Consider the following 24,351-nt stretch of genomic DNA (forward strand, 5'->3'; position numbering starts at 1 on the left):
CATGCAGGAAAAGATCAAATTCACTCTTGCTAATATTGTATCATTAAACTCAGGACATGTTTTATATAGATATATATTTTCTTTTTTAATAAAACTGGAATTGTGAATGGCGTATAGAAGGATTTAGATTCTGTTCCACAGATGGCGCCAATAAACAACAGAAGAAGAAAAACACCAGGAAGAAGAACGCACCCTGACAACTTTCCGTTTGAGCGGGTACAAGATACCTCAATCGGATTGGTTAAAGGAATATTCCATCCCTGTTCAATTCTTTCCGTTTGAGCAAATAAACCAAAGTGAATTGGAATATTTGGGTCCATGTATACTATTGACATAATGGCTATTGACATCATATTTGCAAATGATGATTAATAAATGTTAATTATAAAAAGTGATATTGGATAATTCCTCACGGCACACCTGACGGTTTCTCAAGGTACACTAGTGTGCCGCGGCACAGTGGTTGAAAATCACTGCTTTATGCAATGGAGGCGCAAGCTGCAACCGCAATAATAAAAGGGAAACTTATTGACGCTCATTATTCCCAGGCTTTTGCGAGACTAATAAAATGTTTGACATTCCCTATTGAGAAGATGTATTTGATATCACGACAGGTGAACAGACATACATCATTCCCATAGAGCCCATAAACCATCACAGTAGTTTTATTACCATGTCCCCCTTGCCCTTTGCAACGTGTTAGCATTTATCACCCAATCAAAGTCTAATAGAGACGTGGTCTCAGTGTCAATATATCCACACGTGATCACTTGCCTTTATGTGACCCCCGCAGGGTTCAGCGGCCGCGTTCAGTGACAGTACAAGAGAAAGTGACGAGGACGAGCGACAGGCAATCATTTCTGAGCGCCAGCGCCGTGGCGGTACAGGCCAACACATGAAAGCCCATTTTCCTCTGATTAAGTCGTGGCAAAATATTCCATTTGTCAGTGCCACAGTCGGCTGAGACAGGCCCAGCTGAGACAGGCCCAGCTGAGACAGGCCCAGCCGAGACAGGCCCAGCCGACTGTGTCTGTTGACTGTCGCCGCCATTTACATTGTTCACTGACAGCATCATCATTTGCTGCCTTAATGTCCACCTTCACTTCTGTCTCCGCCCGCCTTCCCTCCTCCATCCCTCCTCCCACCCTTCATTCCCCTTCCCTCATCCTCAACTCCCTGCCCCACATCACCCCCCCCCCTCCCAATAGCCTATTTTTGTTTGATCTGCCCTCATTGCAAGGTTGAGTGCTACGGAAGAAGGCAGAGCAAAGAGGGACCTGGCTCCGTCTCACTCTCCGAGTCATTTTCAATGTCATCAATTTCAATCTTCCCATGTTTGTCTCTTCCTTCCTCTTGTTCTCACCCCCCTTCCCCTCCTCCCTCGCCTCATCCCCTTGTCTCCTGGCATGGCCATCACGGGAATTTGTCAATTCCGTGCCCCGGTGTTGTTCTCGGCCTCCCAAACACGTATTGGCTATTATCCTGTCTCATGTCTTTGCACACTTGTGCCGCACAAAAAGGCAATTTTCCCCCGGCCGCATCTGAGATGAGATCCAAATGAAAGATCATTAATAGTTGCTTCCAAAAGAAATGGAGTCGTGCCTCCTATTTTAAATATCATCATTCCTTTCATCGTATAGCTCACATCATCACATCGTGTCTCTTCTCCGCGTACGGGCTGGGGGAAACCCTAGAGCCATGTATACCTCTGTGTACAATCACAGGGCCACATCATTAGGTACACATGCACAATATGATGATTTTAATGATGCTCCGTTTTGATTGACACTGTCGGAGAGACATAAAACATTTGAATACACCTGTGTAGGTGTCATTAGATTATATATGTTAGGTATACTTAAACTATATACAGTGGTATACAGTTCCATTCCCAAATGGTGTTTTTTTTGCACGTTTGTCAGACTTATTGTTTCACATCGTTACACCAATTGCCATAATTACCATATTAGTCAATGACAATACAAGTGAACAGGAAATGCAATTTTTAAATCAAACTTTTGATTTAAAAAAAGCCCAAACCTACATGACCCTGCATGGAAAAAGGATATAAAGCCATTTCTAAAGTGTTGGGACCCCAGCAAACCACAGTGAGAGCCATTATTCATTCATAGCAGAAACATGGAACAGTGGTAAACCTTCCCAAAATGACCCCAAGAGTGCAGCCATGACTCATCCAAGATGTCACAAAAGACCCCACGACAACATCCAAAGATCATGGTCCTGAAGCAGCAAAACAGCCCCAGACCATCACACTACCACCACCACATTTTACTGTTGGTATGATGTTCTTGTCCAATGTCTTTCTTATGGTGGAGTCATGAAAACAGATGTTAACTGAGCCTGCAGCTCTTTGGATGTTGTTGTGGGGTCTTTTGTGGGGTCTTAGTGGGGTCTTTTTTCCTCTTGGATGAGTCATCGCTGCGTTCTTGGGGTCATTTTGTTTGGCCAGCTTATTTATCACAACATTTATCACAACAAGATTCCAGGTCCTGAAGCAGCAAAACAGCCCTAGAACATCTCACTACCACCATATTTTACATTTTAAGGTTGGTATGATGTTCTTGTCCAATGTCTTTGTTTTGGTGGAGTCATGAAAACTGACGTTAACTGAGCCTGCAGTTCTTTGGATGTTGTTGTGGGATCTTTTGTGGCCTCTTGAATCAGTCGTCGCTTCGCTGTTGGGGTTGGCAGGCCACTTCTGGGACGGTTCGCCACTGTTTCATGGTTTGCCATTTGTGGATAATGGCTCTCACTGTAGTTTGCTGAAGTGCCAAAGCTTTAGGAAGGACTTTTTACTATTATTATTATTATTTTACTATTATTATGTTTATCAATGTTTATATCAAAAAGCAGCAAGCTTGTCTCCGAAAGTGCACTATGCTAATTTATTGAACAAATAATTGTTCAAAGCACATCTCTGTCAACCCTTAATTATTCAGTCATCGAAATCCCTAAATTGATCTACTGCTGGTCAATAATATCAATTGATTTTATCAAACCTGAATCAATACATCTACAAATAAAATGTAGTTATTTGTTAAGTCCTTTATAGACCAAAATGTTACCAGTAAGCTCCAAATTATGCAGGGACAAATGTGAAGGTATACAATATAAAAGTGTTTAAATTAAACAAGTATATGTGATAAATGACCAAAGCAGAAAAAGTCGTGAAAAAGTCATTCAATCCGAGTGAAATGACTTTTAAAGCCACAACAGGACATTGATAAGCAAAGAACGTGATTTAACAAACCAAGCATTGTCAGAGGAAAACAAAGCCATAAAGTTGTGGCCTATCAGTTAGGAATTAATCAGCATTCATTAGCCCACGGGGTCTTTTCCACCCCCCCATCCAATGTCTGCGCAGCTCTCATATCTCCTTGTGGCTTAATGTTCCCGCTCTCATCCAAGCATCATGGGTACTTGGATCACTGCTCAACCGAGCGTGGCCCATTTCAGCGCTGTCTCGGCAGCTCGCTCTCTAAGCAACTTTGCCTCCTACCTGGCTGACACGCACCCTCCCTCTGCTCGTTAGCACCCTATTAGCATTTCATTAGCATTGTCTACTGGGTGATTCCACTTCAAAGTGCACACAGATCATCCACTGTCATTTCCCTCTTGGAGTGGAAGAACTTTGGAGACCAGCTCCATCTGGACACACTTGTTTTCTGTTTGTGTGCAATCCAAGCTCAAGCCATATTTTCTGGACTGGCCAACGAGATGTAGGTTTCACACGAGACAGCAGCTCAGAGATTATTATATATATTTATATTCTTGAGATTATTCTTCATGTGTCTGTGGCATAAAGCCACTCAAAACCTCAGCATACAGTGAAACCTCAGTTAGCGTCCACCTGTTTAGGACCTCATTAGCTGTTCTTCTCAAACTCTTAACACCAAACACGTTTTCATAGTTTTGCAATGTGTGCATAAAATAATTCTCCATGCATATAAATGAAGACTAAATGAACATTAAAGGTTACTTTTATGTGGTTGTTGCCTTCCCAAAGACACAATGGGGCAGTGAGATCCACCACCACCACCTTCCTGTTTTCAGTCACACCAAGAATCTTTCCTTCATCCATTCGATTTATTTATATGCATTTTTATTTGGCTTATGTTTGTAAAACTATAATTATAAAAGTATAAAAGCAGGTTTTGTGTTAACGTTTTTGGCTTTCTGGAATAGATGCATTGGATTTACATTATTTCTTATCTGAAAATTGTATTTGATTATGATCTGATTCGGCTAGAGTCTGATCTTCTGGAACCAATTAATGACGCTAACCACTGTACCACTGCACAGGTTCCACTGTATTTTCTTTGACTTCAGTTGAGTGAGCAAAAATAAGGAATTTTATTTTTATTCGGCGTTCTTTCTTGTTTTGTTGTTGTTGTTGTTGTTGTTTGGTTTCCAGCTTCCATTCGGGGTCGCAGGGTTAGTCATTTTATTCTTATTTTGTTTTATTGCACTGTTTTTTACTTCTTTTGACACTTGTATAATAAACTACAAGGCAGATCATTATAAGCAGCTGGTGGCAAACCTTCTGAAGATACACCTTTTGCATTCCTATCTAGATTTCTTTCCATTGAACTGTGGAGCAATAAGTGATGAGCTTGGGGAAGGATTCCACCAAGATGTCAGGGAATTTGGAGTCCATCTCTGCTTGCAATGTCTTAAGACAATATCTTAAGACTTAAGATATTCCTTGTTTTGTTCTTAACGGATAAATAAATGCAAAATTTCATTCATTTTCTACCGCTTATCCTCACGAGGGTCAGGGGGTGCTGGAGCCTATCCCAGCTGTCTTCGGGGCGGGAGGCAGGGTACACCCTGGACTGGTGGCCAGCCAATCACAGGGCACATATAGACAAACAACCATTCACACTCACATTCATACCTATGGACAATTTGGAGTGGCCAATTAACCTAGCATGTTTTTGGAATGTGGGAGGAAACCGGAGTACCCGGAGAAAACCCACGCATGCACGGGGAGAACATGCAAACTCCACACAGAGATGGCCGAGGGTGGAATTGAACTCAGGTCTCCTAGCCGTGTGGCCTGCGTGCTAACCACATTTCCACAGTGCAGCCCGTGAATCTTGCCAAAATCAAAATGTATATCTACAGTATGATTAAATATCTTGCATACATTAGCTAAACAGCACAGTTTTCAACGGATTTTCAGTTCATCCTATCAAAATCAATGATTTTGTCTTGGAATTTATCTTGGAAGCAGATCGAGTCCATAAATTATTCAATCTTTCTTTTTTCCCCACTAGATCACCTTAAAGTGACGCTTGTTAGAAAGTCTCAGGGTGTAACAATCACTTGAAGGACAAAGCTGACAATGTCCCCCCCCCCGAATGGACTCACATTTATTTCAATGTCTTGGCTAGAAAGACACAGTAATTAGCCAGGTGAGCAGAGCGGGGTAGGGTCACTCTCAGGCAATTAACAAAGTGACAGCCCATCCAGTGCAGTGACAGGCCTGCACATTCGCATGGACACGCACACACACACACACTTTTGACATCCACGCTATGACGCCCGACTGTTTAGAAAGTATTTGCTTCCAGGCTAATTAACATGAAACCACTGGATATCTGTCATCGACTCTCATGTCTGTCTCACATCCTAATGAAGGCACCTCCATCTCCAATTAAAGACACAATATGTAATAGTTTGGTAATGGTAATGCTGTGTAATCGTATTTATGCAACATTGGCTTTTAAAGATGAGAATCTTAACTCTATCATTGCCATGGCAACCTTACATCACATTTTTACATGAGCACAATTTGGAAAGGGGAGCGTTAGAACAATCATCATTACACAGGCTGGTCTAGCTCCCTTTCAGGTACTGAATGTGTCTTACACCCGCCATCCTCAAGCAAAATGAAGCACAACTCGGTGCTGGAAGGAGAAAGTCAAGGATGTTTAAAAATTTGTGTGACATTCGAGACAAGAGTTGAATGCCGTTTGAATCCTTATCAGGATAGGAGTTGGTGCTTTAGTGACTTCCTGGGTTTGAAGGGCCACCTCTGTGTTCTGCTGTGGCCACCTCTCCACTGTGCTCGCTGGTGGCCGCTGGTGAGTTTGGCTCCTTTTTTTTCTTGCCAACATGACATGATGTCTGTGATTGGCTGGCCACCAGTCCAGGGTGTACCCCGCATCTCGCCCGAAGACAGCTGGGATAGGCTCCAGCACCTCACACGACCCTCGTGAGGATAAGCGGTAGAAAATGAATGAAATGAATGAATGACATGATGTAGATTGGCAACACGGAAGTGGTGATGGACGCTTCAGTGGACCTGTTGGCGTTCTACCTCTTCTTCAGCACCTCTGCGCTGTCCACGCCGGCGGCCGCTGTTGGGCTTTGCTTGGCTTCCTTTTTCCTTGGCTGTGATGTCAATAAGGTGACGCTTAACTCATTCATTTTAGGGGTGCTGGAGCCTATCCCAGCTATCTTCACCCTGGACTGGTCACCAGCCAATCACAGGGCACATATAACCTAGCGAGCTATGCTATGGTAGTTAGCCTCTCTCTTACTTAATCTAAAGTGATTCAAATGGAATTGGGAAAAAAACAAAGAAGCCCAAAACCTACCACTTCCACACAGATGAGAGGCAAACTTTATTTTTTGCTCAATCTCAGCCATGGCATCCCTCAGAGTCCCCAACGTGCGGATGCTTTGTTTTGGCACTTGATGACTTTGTTAGGTGTTGGATCCATGTTTCACAGAGACATAGTTTTGGTAATAATAATTTGACCATTTTAATAATTTCTTTAAAGTCTAAAGTCTTTTGATTATTTGTACATATTTTGAGAGTGGAGCTGCCAACAGTTTGCCAACAACTTTTAACATTCCACCATTATTACCTGGATGCTTGTCTTCATGTGGACATTTTGGCCGCTCCACACCAGGAAAACACTAGGATGAGCTCAGCGTGTGTGTGTGTGTGTGTGCGTTTAAGTGTGTGTGCGTGTGTGTGTGTGTGCGTGTGGCGAAGGTGGTGGGATACAGTTATAAATGGCCATCATTTCCCCAACCACTCTGTCGCTTTCCATTGTGGAGCGGACGTTGCCGGGGGGCGTGAGGGAGGTGATGTGTGTGCGTGGAGGGTGGGGGGTAATAGAGGAAGCAGGGGTGTCGAGGGTCCCCCAGGAAAACTGTGACAGCTGAGAGTCGAACTGCAAATACGATGACGTCGTTGTGTGTAGATGAGGACACAATTGGCTAAATTTGTGTGATTTCATCTTCTAGTATACAAAAATTTGGAAGAATTTTGTGATCCACAAATGCTTGATGACATCAAATTGGCATAGTATTCTAATTATTCTAATTTATTATTAATAATTATTTCATTTAGTTGGATTTTGGGGTGATTCATTGTGGAAATGCTTCATTCCGTTATGTACCGTAAATAATAGCAAAGACATTTATGAGTAATGTTTTTTAATATCTCCATCTGAATGTCTTGTCAGTATTTTCCTGAAGGTCTTGGGGATCATCAAGATGTTTTCTGGCAAAACTGAGTCTTAATCTTCTTTTTGATCAGGAGTAGTTTTGGTCTTAGAACTCTGCCATTCAAGGCGTTTTGCCAGTGTTTTTCTTAAGGTGGAGTCATGAACACTGACCTTAACTGGGGCAAGTCAGGTCTGCAGTTCTTTGGATGTTCTTGTGGGGTCTTTTGTGACCTCTTGGATGAGTCGTCGCTGCCTTCTTGGGGTCATTTTGTTCAGCCGGCACCTCCTGGGAAGGTTCACCACTGTTCTATGTTTTTGCCATTTGTGGATAATGGCTCTCACTGTGGTTTGCTGGTGTCCCAAAGCTTTAGAAATGGTCTTTATAAGCTTTTCCAGACTGATAGATCTCATTGTCAGTTTTGTTGAAACAATAACACTTTTTCCACATAGGATCGTCTACAGTGGTTTGGATTTTTTTCTCCCTTAATAATAAAAAAGGTCAGTTGTGTTATCGTTGACTAATATTTACATTTGTTAATGATCGGACAAGCATGACAAACATGGATTTTAAGGGTAGAGAAACTAAGGTCAAAAGTGAGTTTCTTTAAGTTGCTAATATGGTGAGCGTGCTGTTCACCCCCCCCCCCCCCCCGCCCCCCATCTTTTGTTTGATTATGTCCCTCAGAGCATCCGCCACACTCTCATTTGTTTCACTTAAGAATCTTTTCTTAATTATACTTTGTCTTCTCTTGGCATCCGCGTGCTTCAGATTGAAAGTGTTAATGACTTTTGGCTGTGTGCACCAATTATGAGCTTATACTTTATCTCCTTTCCTCTGATGGTCTTAAAGCTGTAGTTGGGTAGCAACGTCCAAGCGCGGCGCGGAGATTAAATTGATCTGTAAAAAGCATGCGAAGATAAAGATAAACACTCTGACCAGCGTACAGATTTATTGTGGAAAATGTGAAATCTCTTTAGGATTCTTTTGGTTTATGCTACACTTTAGTCAAATAAAGTAGGACTCTTCTCCGAGGCGCTCTGACACATTGTTCATTTATTACACTCAAAGCACAGCGACCGACATTTTGACAACGTTTGACGTGGCCGTTGTACCTTTCCTCTCAGTAATATACCAAAGCACTCCATCTTTGCCCGTCCCCTGTTAAATGAAACGGCCATCGAGTGTGTGGAGCGCTCCAATATATTAGACATGTCCTCCAATCAGGCCCCGTTGAAGCTGATAGAAGAGACAAGTGAGGGGAAAGGAGAGAGGAGGCGGCTGCTTGACAGGAGGCCTTTCTAAATCCCACACTCATCCATCATAAGTGGCGTTTGTGCGCTCTGAAGGCCTCATAATAGCCTTTTGCATTTTGTGCCTTCTGGATTCCATCGGGGGAGAAGAGAACACAAAAGGTGAAGATGAAGGTGGAGGTGGGGTTTCATTCATTCCCTCCTTTTTTAACTCATCATCATCCAACTCTCTCCTTCATGGTCTTTTCCCCACATTTTGGGCAAAATCACTATCTGAATTGGAAAAGGGACCCTGGGGCCACGAGCCGCGGCGCCCGTGTTTTTTTCCGCCCCTCCTTTCTTTTGGATAATTGACTCCTTTGCCTGCTTGCATATAATTCATCAGTTGAGGAGACGCTGACGACCTCACAACCTTGCAAACACGCACACACTTCCTATCTCCTCCACCTCGCGCATTACTCACTCTCACATATATATATATATATATATATATATATATATATATATATATGCATGCACGCTTACATAAAAACACACACACACCTCCTGCCTCCTCCCTCCACCTCCACCTCCACCTGCCCCAGAGGAGCCAGCAGGCTGGAATGAGAAGAGGGAGCAAGCGGCAAGTTAGCGGATGAAAAAGCTGAGATGATAGATGGGGCGCATTGTGGCATTATGAATGAATTAGACCTCCCAAATACCTTGAGCAGTGCAGACTGTCAGACGCTGTCTTTACTAATCTGAGAGAAAATACGGCCCCTTTCTACTATTAAAGGGGGAAAGCTGAAAGCAGGCACAATTAATTGAGCAATCAGGCTATTAGAGAGAAACATCCGCCTGAGCCCTTTTCCTCACGTAGCAACATTCATCACTGCCTCAACGCAAATCTGATGCCACTCCGCCTCCAGTCGTCCACTTCTCTTCTTTGCTGCATCATCAAACAGATGTGGATGATTGTGACAAGACACGGGTCGCTTTTGTCTTCTTTCATTCTCCATCATCTTAAGGCCTTCATCACAGGTACTTTCTTTGAAAATCATTTGATGAAAAACACACATTGCCGTCTGGCGTCATGTTTATAAGATGAAAGAAAAACGCTTGATACTCTTGGTACTCGATGCAATTATGACAACACATTCTATATGTTAATGTTTGCTTTATCATCACTTGCTAAGCCATTACATGAGCAAAAAATGTGGAAGAAAATCACTCCATGTATGTTGATGTCAATAGTTATTAATAACACATAGCTTTGTTCTTATATATATATGCATATATATTTATATATATGTATATATATGTATATATATATATTATATATATACAGTCATCCCTCCTCTATTGCGGTGAAATTTCAATAAACTGAATATATTAGGGATGCACGGCGGTCGAGTGGTTAGCGCACAGGCCTCACAGCTAGGAGACCCAAATTCAATTCCACCCTCGGCAATCTCTGCTAGGTTAATTGGTGACTCCAAATTGTCCATAGGTATGAATGTGAGTGTGAATGGTTGTTTGTCTATATGTGCCCTGTGATTGGCTGGCCACCAGTCCAGGGTGTACCCCGCCTCTTGCCCCAAGACAGCTGGTATAGGCCTGTGACCCTCGTGAGGATAAGCAGTAGAAAATGAATGAATGAATGAATTTGAATTTTTTAAAACATAGAAAACCTGTTTTTCTAAATACAGGTTTTAACATGATTAGAACCCCTTAAACATGAAATAGCACCCCTATAGTTGCTTTTGTGTATTCTACTATTTTTCTTTGTTTACATCACATCGCGCAGGTATGGTATCACTGCAGGCAAAAATATGATTGCCAATACCAGCTAGCGAGCTATGCTATGGTAGTTAGCCTCTCCAATTTACCTAATCTAAAGGAATCTTAAGGAAGAGTTTCAAAAGGAGTGGCAAAGAAGAACAAAGAAACCGAAAACGTACCACTTCCACACAGAATGAGAGGCTAACTTTTTTTGTTTGTTTCAGCCAATGAAGGTCGGCTGAGCTCTGATGGCTAAGTAGGCAAGTAGGCCGTCTCCATGCAGCGTCAAAGCTAATGTAAAGCTAAAGTCATGTCTCATAACATTACTGATGCCCAGTGACCGCCATATATATCTATATATTTATAGATTTTCTGCCCAATAATAAGCCATAGTCAATCACAAAACAGCAATCCTTTATTAATGAATTATTTTTAACAACTGCAGTATCATGAGGGAGCAATATTTCAATCGTGCTATAGCAAGATAGTATATACAGTATATTTTTTTACATTTGCCTTTTTGCAAAATTTTCCCCGCCTCACATACGCTATCTGTGTAATATCATCACCTATTTAGCTAATTATAGGAGCAAACACATTTGATTTAAATGACTTTATCGTGTAAGTTGCAATCAAATCCATTCCCTTTTGTCAAACTGAACTGGATACATAAACAAATACATATTCATGTATGCATTGCATACTATCTATACTATATTTTAGTAAAGTGGATTATATTTATTTTCTCCATTCTTACTTGCTTTAGGGTTTTACATTGAATTTAAATGGTTTTAAACCATCCTTGAGTTACTTTGCAGGTGTATAGTGTACCCGCTGTGGGATCTTATATTTGACAACTAGGCCAAAGATGTGCAGTTTAACGTGACAGTCCTAAAGGTGACTTTTAGCTGAGAGTAGAGTTTTATGATATGGAAAATCATACCGGACAATATACGGTACTCCACTCACAGCTAAAATGATGCATCACTCAATTGAGTATTTACAGAGCTTCTGAATGTATTTGGATGTTTGTATATTTAAAAATACCGTTTGTGCATTTGTTAATCCGTTATATGGGGAGCAACAGATTATAAACAGATTAAAAAATCCAAGTGAACCTTATCGCAACACTCCAATGTAAACGTAATGCTACTAACTACAGTGGATGTTACTGTTAATATCAGGCGGATGTCTCCCTCTGGTGGACAAGTTTGGGAACAACGCCAATTATGGCAAGCTTCTAAAAAATTATAAAAAGCGATATCATTGTTTATAATGTTAAAATACATGCTGGATTTATCATTATTATTATTATCCACATCCAAGTTGAGGAGGTTGTTTTAATTCTATTCATATTTATTTAGTATTTCTCAATAAAATATATAGTCGTACAGTATAAGCAGGTCATCACACGCAGCTAATAAGTTTATTGTTTACATTAAAGCTGCAGTACTAGAAGAGATTTGTTGAAAATAAAAATGTCCCACTTCTTACTGGAGATGGGAGAATGTGTCCGACTTGTTCACTGACTTACTGCCATCTGCTGGTGTCATCAGCACTCTCAGTCTCTGGAAAGCGGAAGGGAGACTATGGTATACACACTGGTGTCAAAAAGGTTGCTCATTTTCCATATTTCCCTTTATAAATCACTGGTTGTTTGGATTAGAAATTTCAGTGAAATATATCATATGGCAGACAAAGACACGGATAGATGAGAAGTGAAATGAAGTTGATAGAATTTCCAGAAAGTGTGCAAAAATTCTTTCAACAAAAGTACAGAAAGAACACATGGACGTGTAAGAAACCTGAATGAGAGATCCTGGCGTTGTAGCAACACTGTAGAGAGCCCACAGTGGAACCATGACAATTGAAGACAAAGCGAGCAATAGTCCTAGGACGTGCCCCCACCAGGGGTACTGGTAGGTGTTATTGTACTTGAGAGAGGTGAACCGGCCAATGAAGAAGCATAATACCCCCTATGAAAGCAAGGAACACTCAGTGGTTAATGTCATCTTATGAGTACTTAGTTAGCTGCATTCGAAAAACTTACTGTACACAAACATGGAGTCATGTACTTCCAACAGTATTTCATGTAAGGTGAAGGCCGATAGCCAATCATATCCTTGATTTTGTTGTAATAGTTGTCAGCGCCTTGGAGACAGACAGGCATATAATCTGACCAACGGAAGTGTGATGGTACATGATTGATACTTTAATGGACGCTCACCATATATCCATCCTATGCAAAGGGACTCCAAAATGGCAAAAGTGATCAAGGGGATGCCACTGCAGGCATAATAGTCAAAAAGCTGAAAGACATACAGTCCTCCCTGCCACGCAAACAATAAACATGAGTAATTGTACCAGGAAATAAGCATTGAATATAATAATCCAGTGAAATGTGGACTGGTCCACACTGACCTCAGTGACCATGCAGAGGCCCACAGATAAGCAAATGACACACAGGGCCAAAAGCAGAATTTGACGTCGATGCCCAGTGAAAAAGATGGCTGGGTACATATCTGATATAGATGTCACCAAACCTTCAAGGTACACAAACTGGGGGGGGGGGGGGGGCGTGTTAAAAGCACCATACAGTACACATGTACAGTGAAGAAAATAAGTATTTGAACACCCTGCTATTTTGCTATTTCTCCCACTTAGAAATCATGGAGGGGTCTGAAATTTTCATCGTAGGTGCATGTCCACTGTGAGAGAGATAAACTAAAAAGAAAAATCCAGAAATCACAATGCATGATTTTTTAACAATTTATTTGTGTGATACAGCTGCTAATAAGTATTTGAACACCTGAGAAAATGAATGTTAATATTTGGTACAGTAGCCTTTGTTTGCTATTACAGAGGTCAAACGTTTCCTGTAGTTTTTCACCAGGTTTGCACACACTGCAGGAGGGATCTTGGCCCACTCCTCCACACAGATCTTCTCTAGATCAGTCAGGTTTCTGGGCTGTCGCTGAGAAACACGGAGTTTGAGCTCCCTCCAAAGATTTTCGATTGGGTTCAGGTCTGGAGACTGGCTGGGCCATGCTAGAACCTTGATATGCTTCTTACGGAGCCACTCCTTGGTTTTCCTGGCTGTGTGCTTCGGGTCGTTGTCGTGTTGGAAGACCCAGCCACGACCCATCTTCAATGCTCTGACAGAGGGAAGGAGGTTGTTCCCCAAAATCTCACAATACACGGCCCCAGTCATCCTCTCTTTAATGCAGTGCACTCGTCCTGTCCCATGTGCAGAAAAACACCCCCAAAGCATGATGCTACCACCCCCATGCTTCACAGTAGGGATGGTGTTCTTCGGATTGTACTCTTCATTCTTCTTCCTCCAAACACGCTTATTGGAATTATGACCAAAAAGTTCTATTTTGGTCTCATCTGACCATAAAACTTTCTCCCATGACTCCTCTGTATCATCCAAATGGTCATATGCAAACTTAAGACGGGCCTTGACATGTGCTGGTTTAAGCAGGGGAACCTTTCGTGCCATGCATGATTTCACATCATGACGTCTTAGTGTATTACCTACAGTAACCTTGGAAACGGTGGTCCCAGCTCTTTTCAGGTCATTGACCAAGTCCTGTCGGGTAGTTCTGGGCTGATTCCTCACCTTTCTTAGAATCATTGAGACCCCACGAGGTGATATCTTGCATGGGGCTCCACTCCGATTGAGATTGACCGTCATGTTTAGCTTCTTCCATTTTCTAATGATAGCTCCAACAGTGGACCTTTTTTCACCAAGCTGCTTGGTAATTGCTCCGTAGCCCTTTCCAGCCTTGTGGAGGTGTACAATTTTGTCTCTGGTGTCTTTGGACAGCTCTTTGGTCTTCGCCATGTTACAAGTTAAAGTCTTACTGATTGTATGGGGTGGACAGGTGTCTTTATGCAGCTAACGACCTCAAACAGGTACATCTGATTCAGGATGATACATGGAGTGCAGGTGGACTTCTAATGGGCAGACTAACAGGTCTTTCAGGGTCAGAATTCTAGATGATACACAGGTGTTCAAATACTTATTAGCAGCTGTATCACACAAATAAATTGTTAAAAAATCATGCATTGTGATTTCTGGATTTTTCTTTTTAGTTTATCTCTCTCACAGTGGACATGCACCTACGATGAAAATTTCAGACCCCTCCATGATTTCTAAGTGGGAGAAATAGCAAAATAGCAGGGTGTTCAAATACTTATTTTCTTCACTGTATATATACATATGTACCATTTGGTATGCTGTACCGTGGAACCTTGGTTAGTGTTATTAATCTCTTCCAGAAGGTCCAACTCTAACCAAAGCGGATGTTAACCAAATTGTTTTACCCATAAGAAATAAGGTAAATGTAATGAATTTGTCTGAAGTTTTGTCTGAAGACAGCGACCCTCGTGTCAGCGGTAGAAAATGAATGAATTATCAGTTAAGAAATATTTCAAGACAAAGGTATATGTAGTATTCTGGCCACTAGGCGTCAGTAAGGTTCCATTATAGAGACATGACATTACAATATGACAATACAGTCACCCATGGCGTATCTGGCATGATAGAGTGAAAACAAGTTCTCCTCCCATTGTGTGTGGAAGTGGTAAGTGTTTTGCTTTTTTGTCGTTCTTATTCTAATATTATATAAAGTAACTAGCTATGCTAATGTTTAAAGTTTCTTGCATAACAGTTGAGCAAATAATAATAGGATTTTAAAGGCAACTATAGGGGTGTTATTTCATGTCTGCTGGGCTCTAATAATGGTAAAATTGTATTTACAAAGTCATGAACAGGTTTTCTATGTGCTTACTACAAAGATTATCCATTTATTAATATGGAATCATGCTTTACGGAAATGTGTTTATTGGGGTCAAGTCCGGAGCCAATTAACCGTGATAAATGAGGGATGACGGTAGTTGGATTTGGTCTTAAATGAAATGCAGATAAAGTCAGTGAAATGATTATTGACATAGAGAGAGAGTAGAGTAGTTCCTTAATGTGTGCTATAGTTTTACCTGACTGTCCAGTCCGAGGAAAATAATCATGATAAAAAAGCAGGCAGCCCAGAGTTGCGGCAAAGGCATCATAGCGACTGCCCGGGGGTAAGCAATGAATGCGAGGCCTGGGCCTGCGAGGGACCCATAGTGGAGGGCAAGTCATGTTAAAGTAGATTCAGTCATGAAATCAATCATAAATCCCATGATGTCATACCTGATTCAGCCACCACTGCGATGTCAACACCCAGCTCGTACGACATGAAGCCGAGGACTGAGAATATCGCAAAACCAGCGACAAAGCTTGTTGAACTGTTGAGGAGGCACAGTGCATACGTGTCTCTGTAGAATGGAGAAAGGCACATTTGGAACACGCATCACTGGAAAACAAAGACATCCTAATGTGCAGGATGATGACAATATCTTCCTGACCTGTAGCAGTTGTTGTTGTATTTGTTGTAACTTCCCAAAGATGACAAACAGCCCGTGCAGACAGCGTAGGAGAATAATATCTGGCTGGCCGCATCCATCCATACCTGTTTTATATTTAATACAGAGCACTGAATGTGTAATCATTCAGCCTCGGCAGTGGTCTGTGCTAGATGAGATTATATTGCATGTTATTGCACACAAAAACATGCATCTTCACAATGTAATAACTAACTATTTACAAAATCAACATAAAATAACGTCTAAAACACCTACATGAACTTTATGCAAAACTATACAAATATAATGAAGTTGGGGAGACTTTGTTGTGATACCAACTGAGCATTGCGATACATTTCAGTCAGTGTGAGCTTTACCATTTCAGTAATAATAATAATAACTGCTTTTAACATACAGTCGTCCCTCGTTTATCGCTGTTATTTGGTTCCAGACCGCAATAAGTGAATTCCCATGAAGTACGATTCAAGATTCAATTTCCTAGTTAGAGCATAGAAGATCTGTTTATGACTTTGAGTTGTAACATTATTAGAGCCCTGTAAACATTATTTAACAGCCCTATAGTCACTCTTTTTACATCACACTGCGGATCACTGCAGGGACATACGACAGACGGCCACAACTTAGGAAATTGTTTCAATCGGAGTGGGGAAGAGGGACAAAAGATACAAAAACTTACCACTTCCACACTAAATGTGAGTATAACTTTTTTTCACTCAATCCCAGCCATGGCATGTCGGCTCTGCTCTGCTGGCTCAGGAGCCACTCTCCATGCAGGGTGAAAGGTCATGTAATCAGACGTCTTATAACTTGTCTTTTTGTATTTTGGACTAATAGGCCAAAGTCAACCACGAAACAGCATAATTGTTCTTTGAAAAATAGTCATAAAGTAGTATTTGAACAGTGATGTTCAGCAACAAGGGACGACTGTAATTATATTGAAGGTGGATTGTTTTGCCTAATGGGCCAGCCGGCTCTGGTTACACACTGAATTAATCATCATTCTGTCGCAGGGCACAGACATGCTAACCACAGTGCCACCATGCTGCACGTAACCCTGGTGGTTCAATATGTTTGCCTTACTTGTGGATCAGACAGACGTGACGGGTCAGGAGAAAGGTAAAATCTGATTCCATCAATGGCTCCCGGCAAGGTCAGACCACGAATCAGCAAAGCGATCATCATCACATAAGGAAACGTGGCGGTGAAGTAGACTACCTGGAACAGGAGCTCACCGTCAGCACTGAAATGACACTTAGTTGTACTTTTTGTCTCACCTTTCCTGAAGACTTGACACCATTCCACACACACAGGTAACAAATAATCCAACTGAGCAGAAGACACCCAGCCAGGTCCCAGCGAATACTTCCCATCTCTTCAATACCTCCAGACAAACTCAAGACCCTCCTCCTAAATAAAAACAATACACTCCAAAGTATTTAACACAAGAACCAGCCTCACTAAGCACGATAGAAGTAGAAAATGAATGATTACATACTGCCAGAATTCTTCAACAGATGATGTGGAATTTGCAGAAACGCTTCCATTGGATGAACGGCTGTGTTGGTAATCAACACAGTCCCCTTATAGTAAAAATGAATGAATGATAAGGTCAGACAATAACAATAATAACCAGACTGTCTACGGTATTATTTATTCTATTCAGATATTCATTCATTCATTTTCTACCGCTTGTCCTCATGAGGGTGGTGGGGGCTGTTGGAGCCTATCTCAGCTGTCTTCGGGTGAGAAGCTGGGTACACCCTGGACTGGTGGCCAGCCAATCACAGGGCCCATACAGACAAACAACCATTCACACTCACATTCATACCTATGGACAATTTGGAGTGGCCAATTAACCCAGCATGTTTTTGGAACCCACGCATGCACGGGGAGACCATGCAAACTCCACACAGAGATGGCCGAGGGTGGGATTGAGCTCCTAACTAGCTGTGAGGTCGGCGCGCTAACCACTCGACCGCCGTGCAGCTCCATTCTCAGATTCTCAGACAACTTTATTCCAGAAAATGTTTCATATTACAACAAATATTTCAACTTTATGCTACTAAAATTGTGTTGTTTTTTCTTTCTCTTGTTAAATTACAATCTATTTTTAGAATAATGAGCCAGTGCACTTTGTACACACCCCTGTCCTATATCAACACAAGAAACCCTCCAGCCTAAACCAGCGATGACTTTGTGACTACATGCTGAGTAAGCAGTGGTGATGTCATCCATGAATGAAAGCTACCTGTGTTCCAGGTGTTATTGCAGCTGGCCCAAGGGAGTTCAGAGTGGAAGGACGAGAAGAGGTAGAGAAAGGCCCAAGCCAGGATGATGATGTAATACATGAGGGTCAGCAAGATAATCACTTGACTGCCGTACCCTAAACCTTTGCATTATTGAACAATACAGAACGTGAACACATTTTCCATCACTGTATCCAATACTTGTATTGAAAAGTTTTACACCTTCAAGTAAAGGACATATTTTCCTCCAACACGTGATTCCACCCTGACCGGTTAACTGTCCCAAAGACAACTCCAGAAAGAAGACAGGCATCCCACAGGTAAGCAGGAACACCACAAATGGCACCAAGAAAACACCTAAAGGAGACATTTGAGTGATTAGGTGTGATTTATCTGGTGTGGGTTTGTTGCATCACTCTCCACTTACCTCCACCATTCTTGAAGCAGAGATATGGAAATCTCCAGACGTTCCCCAGACCGATGATTTCTCCCACCACTGCCAAAAGAAACTCTCTCTTGTTGGCCCACTTGCCTCTCTCTGCGTATTCCAGCAGCGGATCGTTGTGGTCTCTTTTCATCGCCACATTCTCCTCTGGAATATTTGGAGGTTCCATTTGGATTTTGTTACTTCTACTGAGACAACACAGCATATACTTCTTGGATCATTTTACATACAATGATTCATACACATACTGTGTCATCTGTCAACTGGTAGCCATCCCACTTCTGACACCATTGGGCGGATCAATATGATATTGTTGATACCAGGGTACGAAAGGTATTGGATTGATACTAGCGTGATGATATCTGTATTTTTTACTTGTGTTGTGTTCTTCAAATATATTAGTATAAGTATATTGTTTACAAATTCCAAGAGCAAATAGTAGTTTTTAGCAGTAGTACCTTTGACCAAACTATTGATTATTGTTTGTTTATTATTTTGATTATTATTTTCTTACATTGTCTTCTATCATTGGCTAATACAATTGTAATTAAATATAGTTCACAAATAAGCGTGTTAATACAAATATTTTTTTGTCGGAGTAAACTCTTTGTCTTGTGTTTGATTCTGGTTATAACCATGATCAACAAATTTTAAAGGGAAAAAATCACAATATTACTCAAAGATCTGGAAGTGTGTCCAAGTAAAAATTATCATGATATCACTGTGTTTACTTGGTATCGCATCAAAATTTGTAGTATTATCTATTTCTAGCAGCTAGTTTATATACACAAATATAGTAATCTTTTTAAAAATCACCTCTCCCAACCAGAGACGGAACAAGTTCTCCATTCCAACACAATTTTTCCCACTGTCAGATGGATTTCACGTTGATCCCACACCATTTTTTTTTTTACAAAATCAACCAATTTGAACCCTGAAAAATTGAAGAATTGTGGGAAATGGGATTTGGAAGACTCGAAAAATGTCAAGCCTATGACTTCGGACTTACTTGAGATTTGACTCAGGTTAAAGAATTGAGCATGACTTGAGACTGACTTTCTCCCACCTCTAGCAGTTTCTAATAGTTTTCTTTTTTTTAAAAAAAAAAAGTCATGCTGTATTTATCCAAAGGCCCTGCTGATGTATTGCAAGCATTTTAAGGTTAAAAGAAGACTTACCCTTGAGGGAAACTTTTCTAGGTCTTGCTGTCACAAGTAGTAACTGCCTTTGTGAGCATTTTTTTGTTCATGCATAGCCAAAAGATTTGTTATTAACTCTTGATAAACCATTTTAACCTGGTGGTTTATTCATTGACTGTACTCAAGATGAGTGACTTACTCAAAGTTAGTGATGTTATACATTGTGCATAAGGATACCTTCATGTCATCATAGGATGCTACTTGTGAAAACTGTATTGCATTGCATTGAAGCTTAAAGAGACATTTATTGGGGGAGAATTAAATACTGAATTATGTGACATCAGCATGTTATATACATGAATAAGTACCATCGTAGCAACGGTTGAATTTTAAGATTAAGATATGGGCAGTACTCTTGTCAGGGAGTCTGAGGCTAAACATTTTATCTCCTCATTAAATAAAAACTAAAACATATATATGTATACACATGATCATTATTTGTTTGTTTGTTTTTATGTGCATTTTGTTTGTCATGTGTGAACAGATAATACTGTACTGTACAGTGCTATACTGATTTGTCCCCCCGAGGGGGCAGCAAAAACCCCATAAAGTCGACAGTATAGGTCCCTAGTTTTGGTGCAGCTTTTGTAAGAACCAAAATTCATAAACATAAAGCATGTTTGATCAGATTTGGGGACATTTTAAATGCTTTGTTGCACGTTTGGGAGTTCTGGTTGGAATAGGAAGCTGTTATTTGATCAATATTGACATCATTTGTGTATATACGCATTACTAGAGCCTCATTTTGCAAGCTTATCTTCGGTGGCTTAAGCAACAACAGCAAACGTAATGAAATGATTGTAAATTTGATTAGTTATGATGGGTTATGCTACAAGTAAAATAATTTATTTGGAAAATACAATACAACAAGTATACGACAATCATGACTATGAACAGTTTGCTGTACACAATATATGTTAGCATAAATGAAAATAAAACAGATAGCTATAATATTAACAGAATGCAAGTAACTCATTCATTTAGATAAACATCTGTCACATTTTGAAAATTGTATTGCTATATATCACATGTATCTTTGTTATTCTACCAAATAAAACGACAATACCTACCGAACATACCGAATTAGTTTTAATGACTACTGTTGTGATTTGTCGGGTCACATGACTATCCGTCTCGCGCCGGTCCTTTGGATCTCGCGCGCGCTTTCGGATTGGTTTCTCCCCATTGGAGCTGACCAATCAGAGGGATTCCTCTGCAACAAGCGTCCCGTTGCTATGCAGTTAGTTACCTCAACCATCTTCTGTCTTTTAGTCGTGAACTCCTTAGGTGAGCTTTGTCAAGTTCACGTCATTCGGTGTGTTTAGCTCAAACAAGTGAGTAAAAGCGTGTTTTAAATACATTCGAGTTATGTTTTACTGTCATAATATCGAAAAAGAGAATTATGTTGAGCATTGACTCGTGGAAATGTTCTAATTACACGACCGCATGTACGTTGCAGATACTGACAGTTTATTTTGTAGTAGTAACAAAATGGCTGCAGTTCCACCAGCCGTCCAGCTGGAGACGGGTCCGCCTGCTGTAGTGTGTCTGTCCCAACTTCGCTGGCAAAGGAATTAGCATAGGACCAATAGCGACGGCTATGCAAATGTCCTCCATAACTAGCATTGTCCCACACACACTCTTGACGTGAAGCTGCTAGACTTCCACCTCAGTTGCACCATTGCCGCTGAAAGGTGTGTGTGAGGACGACAAGCAACTGGCACTTCGCTCTAAGTTGGATTTGGATTTTATGTACAACATGACATTTGAGGAATTAAGTGGGGATTACTCTCAAGAAAGGTATTTTCACTTGATATTCGCCTTCTGTGTCTGTGTGTGTTTTGTGTGTGACGCTGCAAAGTCTTTGAAAGTAGAAAAAAAACAAACCACATGACCACTTTCAGTTATTGTATGACACATTTTACGTTGTACGCATCAAAGAGGTTTTAAATGTAACGGTCAAAAAGACGGTTATACCTTTCATCCGTCGTCCGTCCTCGACCACGGCTCTGTGGAGAGAAGACGCCGGGAGGATAAGCGGACGGGCTTGCAACTTGTCTCTTTTTTTGCCACTTTTAATAACTTCTTTTTTGGGTGGCGGGCTGTGTTGTTTTGTAGAATGGATTCAGTGGCGAAAGCTTTAGAAGAAGTTCTGAGCAGAGCCCAAGCCAGAGGCTGCACGACTGTTGGAGTCTACGAAGCTGCCAAGTCCCTCAATGAGTGAGTATATTAGTATTAGTATTAGTATTAGGACATATATACATATATATGCATGTGTTCTATTCAATAGACGGTATATTTAGCAAAGATTGTCAGCTAATGTACGTTAAAAAGTTTGTTAGAACTTATTTACAGGTGCATACTTACGAGGATATATGCACACAACATATAATACAGTTATAGATATCTTTTTATGTAATATGCATGTTTTATTGTATGTGTTGTGCTTAGTGAAGATATGTATCAGGTTTGTCTGTTGTGCATGCGTTGCTGTCCTAATGTATGCACAATGGAGTTGTTTAGCCGTGTCATAAGTAGCTATTGTCTCCCTCCAGGGACCCTGATAACGTGGTTCTGTGCATCTTGGCCACGGATGACGAAGATGAGGAAGACGTGGCCTTGCAGATCCACTTCACACTCATTCAGGCTTTCTGCTGTGAGAATGACATCAACATCCTGAGAGTGAACAACACCCGGCGCCTGGCAGAAATACTGGGTGGAGGAGGTGGAAAACAGAATGGCGGGGAGCCCCTGGACCTCCACTGTGTCCTTGTCACTGTAAGTTTGTTTTTGTTCAACTGTTGTCAACATGTAGCACACACAAAGGCTTATTCACCTGAGTGAAACTAAGGGAAGAAACCTGGTGTAAACAGGCACAGGGCTCCTCCCGCTTATGACTCGTGAGGAATGTCGGTAGAGGAAACACCTCACGCTCACACAACACTACACAGAGGCTGCTTGTGCATAAATATGGCAGCCGTATGACTCATTTGTGGTCTTTTCCAGACCCCGGAGGAGTCATCGTGGCAGGACACTGTTTTGAGCAAGGTGAACAGCTTCTGCAGCGAGAGCCGATGTCTGGATCAATGGGTGCCAATCATCAACCTCCCTGAACGATGAACCTGTCAGCACATCCCAAAAAAAACCCCAATCTGTGAAGAATCAGCAGGAATCAGCAATATTATCAGAAGCAAATCAAGCTTCGAACCACTACTCGGGGTTGCAAAAGACCCCCTTGGAGTAGATGGGAGCAATTAAAAAGGCAAAAAAAAAAAAAAGTGGGATGGGAATTTCCACTTGTTTTGGAGTTTTGTCTATCAGTTGTGACAATGGAGACGACTTGTGTTGTCGTGATGTCGTGGACGCTTGAAGGGAGCTTGTTTGAAGCCGGACGCAGCGGAGCGGCAGAAGGATTACATCATTCGTGTTTGTTCACCGTGACGTGTTCAGGAAAAGTGGAGCAAAAGCAGAAGTCGGGAGGTGTGGAGTGGAGTGGAGTGGACCACGGCCTCAGCATCTCTGCTGCAATAAAGCACTTGCTTAAAAACACTGGACCTTTTACGATTTCACTCACTACATTCAAGTGTTCATATTGATGTTGCTACCATTTAAAAAGGGAAGGGCTGTTAAGACATTCAATGAGTGTCTGCTTCATGTTTCCAATGCCAGCAAAGTACAATTGTTGTGTTACAATTTTAAGTTATTTTCCAACATATTTAAGTATATTTATGTTTCATTTTTTTACATTTGCAGACTTAACTAGACATGTACTGATGTCAATAAAAGAAGTTGGTTTTGAGCCACAACAGTTTCTTGTTTCGTTTGTGGAAAATGAGCATTGTGACCTTTAGCATGTAGTTGTAAAGCGGCGTCACGTGCCCATCACGGGGGTCACGTTGGCCTCTGTGGCCTCACTGCCGTCTCTGAGCTAAAGAGAACAATAATCCTCCACGTTCTCTCTGCACGGGCTTCTGCCTGGGTCAGCAGGACCCTGCTCATTCATCCAAACGCTCTCCCTTTTCCACGGCTCTCTCTTGATTTGTTGCTGGATGCAGCCTTGCTCCTGTTGCTTCTGTTACTTCTGTTACTTCTGTTACTTCTGTTGCTTCTGTTGCTTCTGTTGCTTCTGTTACTTCTGTTGCTTCTGTTACTTCTGTTGCTTATGTTACTTCTGTTACTTCTGTTGCTTCTGTACTTCCACATGCTGGTTTCCACCCCAAAGCCTGACTTGGACTCACCTGCCCAAAGCTGCTCGCCCCCCCCCCCTCGCTCTGCACCCCTCTTTCTTCCAGCTGTGCCACAAGCCAGTGATGTCACCAGGTTGGCGTCAGGCAGGCAATCCCCTCTCGACGTGATGAGTCACGATCACGGGGAGAGAACCTGCCCTGCGGTTGCACAAGATGTCATGTGACAGCACTTGAGGTTGCAAAACAGGAGCGGTAAAGATCCCATCCGTTGAATAATTTGATAAGCCGTCGGTGGCATTTCCTGTTGTCACTTCCAACAATACTTGCTGCTGACAGGTCAAGGAA

At 41.5% G+C, this 24,351-nt stretch overlaps 2 protein-coding genes across 4 annotated transcripts; one reads left to right on the forward strand and one right to left on the reverse strand.

Annotated features, from left to right (window-relative positions):
• Positions 1 to 10,353: 10,353 nt before the first annotated feature.
• On the forward strand, positions 10,354 to 23,627 carry gadd45aa (growth arrest and DNA-damage-inducible, alpha, a). Of its 3 annotated transcripts, none has more exons than XM_078791647.1 (4): positions 10,354 to 10,358; positions 21,859 to 22,039; positions 22,375 to 22,597; positions 22,826 to 23,627. In XM_078791647.1, the coding sequence occupies exons 2-4, from the start codon at positions 21,939 to 21,941 to the stop codon at positions 22,937 to 22,939; spliced, it is 438 nt and encodes a 145-aa protein (XP_078647773.1). In that variant the 5' UTR covers positions 10,354 to 10,358; positions 21,859 to 21,938; the 3' UTR covers positions 22,940 to 23,627. The 3 variants fall into 3 exon arrangements, with proteins under 3 accessions (XP_078647773.1, XP_057923564.1, XP_057923563.1); XM_058067581.2 differs by lacking the exon at positions 10,354 to 10,358 and adding an exon at positions 21,099 to 21,153 and having other exon boundaries at positions 21,938 to 22,039; XM_058067580.2 differs by lacking the exon at positions 10,354 to 10,358 and adding an exon at positions 21,326 to 21,619 and having other exon boundaries at positions 21,938 to 22,039.
• On the reverse strand, positions 11,890 to 18,825 carry LOC131126536 (sodium- and chloride-dependent GABA transporter 2-like). Its single transcript, XM_058069181.2, has 14 exons — positions 18,603 to 18,825; positions 18,398 to 18,532; positions 18,178 to 18,318; positions 17,425 to 17,509; positions 17,204 to 17,336; positions 17,010 to 17,144; positions 15,912 to 16,015; positions 15,697 to 15,821; positions 15,501 to 15,613; positions 12,921 to 13,058; positions 12,727 to 12,829; positions 12,550 to 12,650; positions 12,305 to 12,475; positions 11,890 to 12,067 (listed from the first exon to the last, which is right to left on the reverse strand). Exons 1-14 carry the CDS (start codon positions 18,823 to 18,825, stop codon positions 11,990 to 11,992), a joined length of 1,785 nt encoding a protein of 594 aa, XP_057925164.2. The 3' UTR covers positions 11,890 to 11,989.
• Positions 23,628 to 24,351: the final 724 nt, after the last annotated feature.

The sequence above is a fragment of the Doryrhamphus excisus genome, linkage group LG6 (genome assembly GCF_037039965.1).
Source record: "Doryrhamphus excisus strain RoL-2023G ecotype Guam linkage group LG6, RoL_Dexc_Guam_v1.1, whole genome shotgun sequence".
NCBI classification, from domain to species: domain Eukaryota; kingdom Metazoa; phylum Chordata; class Actinopteri; order Syngnathiformes; family Syngnathidae; genus Doryrhamphus; species Doryrhamphus excisus.

Excerpts from the sequence above, each read along its gene's own strand:
- LOC131126536 (XM_058069181.2), bottom strand. The coding sequence starts at position 18,825 with ATGCTGTGTTGTCTCAGTAGAAGTAACAAAATCCAAATGGAACCTCCA. Across the intron at positions 17,510-18,177 it reads CAATAACACCTGGAACACAG|GGGACTGTGTTGATTACCAA; the intron begins GTAGCTTTCATT and ends TTTTACTATAAG. Across the intron at positions 16,016-17,009 it reads CACGTCTGTCTGATCCACAA|GTATGGATGGATGCGGCCAG; the intron begins GTAAGGCAAACA and ends AATATAAAACAG.
- gadd45aa (XM_058067580.2), top strand. The coding sequence starts at position 21,570 with ATGTACAACATGACATTTGAGGAATTAAGTGGGGATTACTCTCAAGAA. Across the intron at positions 21,620-21,937 it reads GGGGATTACTCTCAAGAAAG|AATGGATTCAGTGGCGAAAG; the intron begins GTATTTTCACTT and ends GTTGTTTTGTAG. Across the intron at positions 22,040-22,374 it reads GCTGCCAAGTCCCTCAATGA|GGACCCTGATAACGTGGTTC; the intron begins GTGAGTATATTA and ends GTCTCCCTCCAG.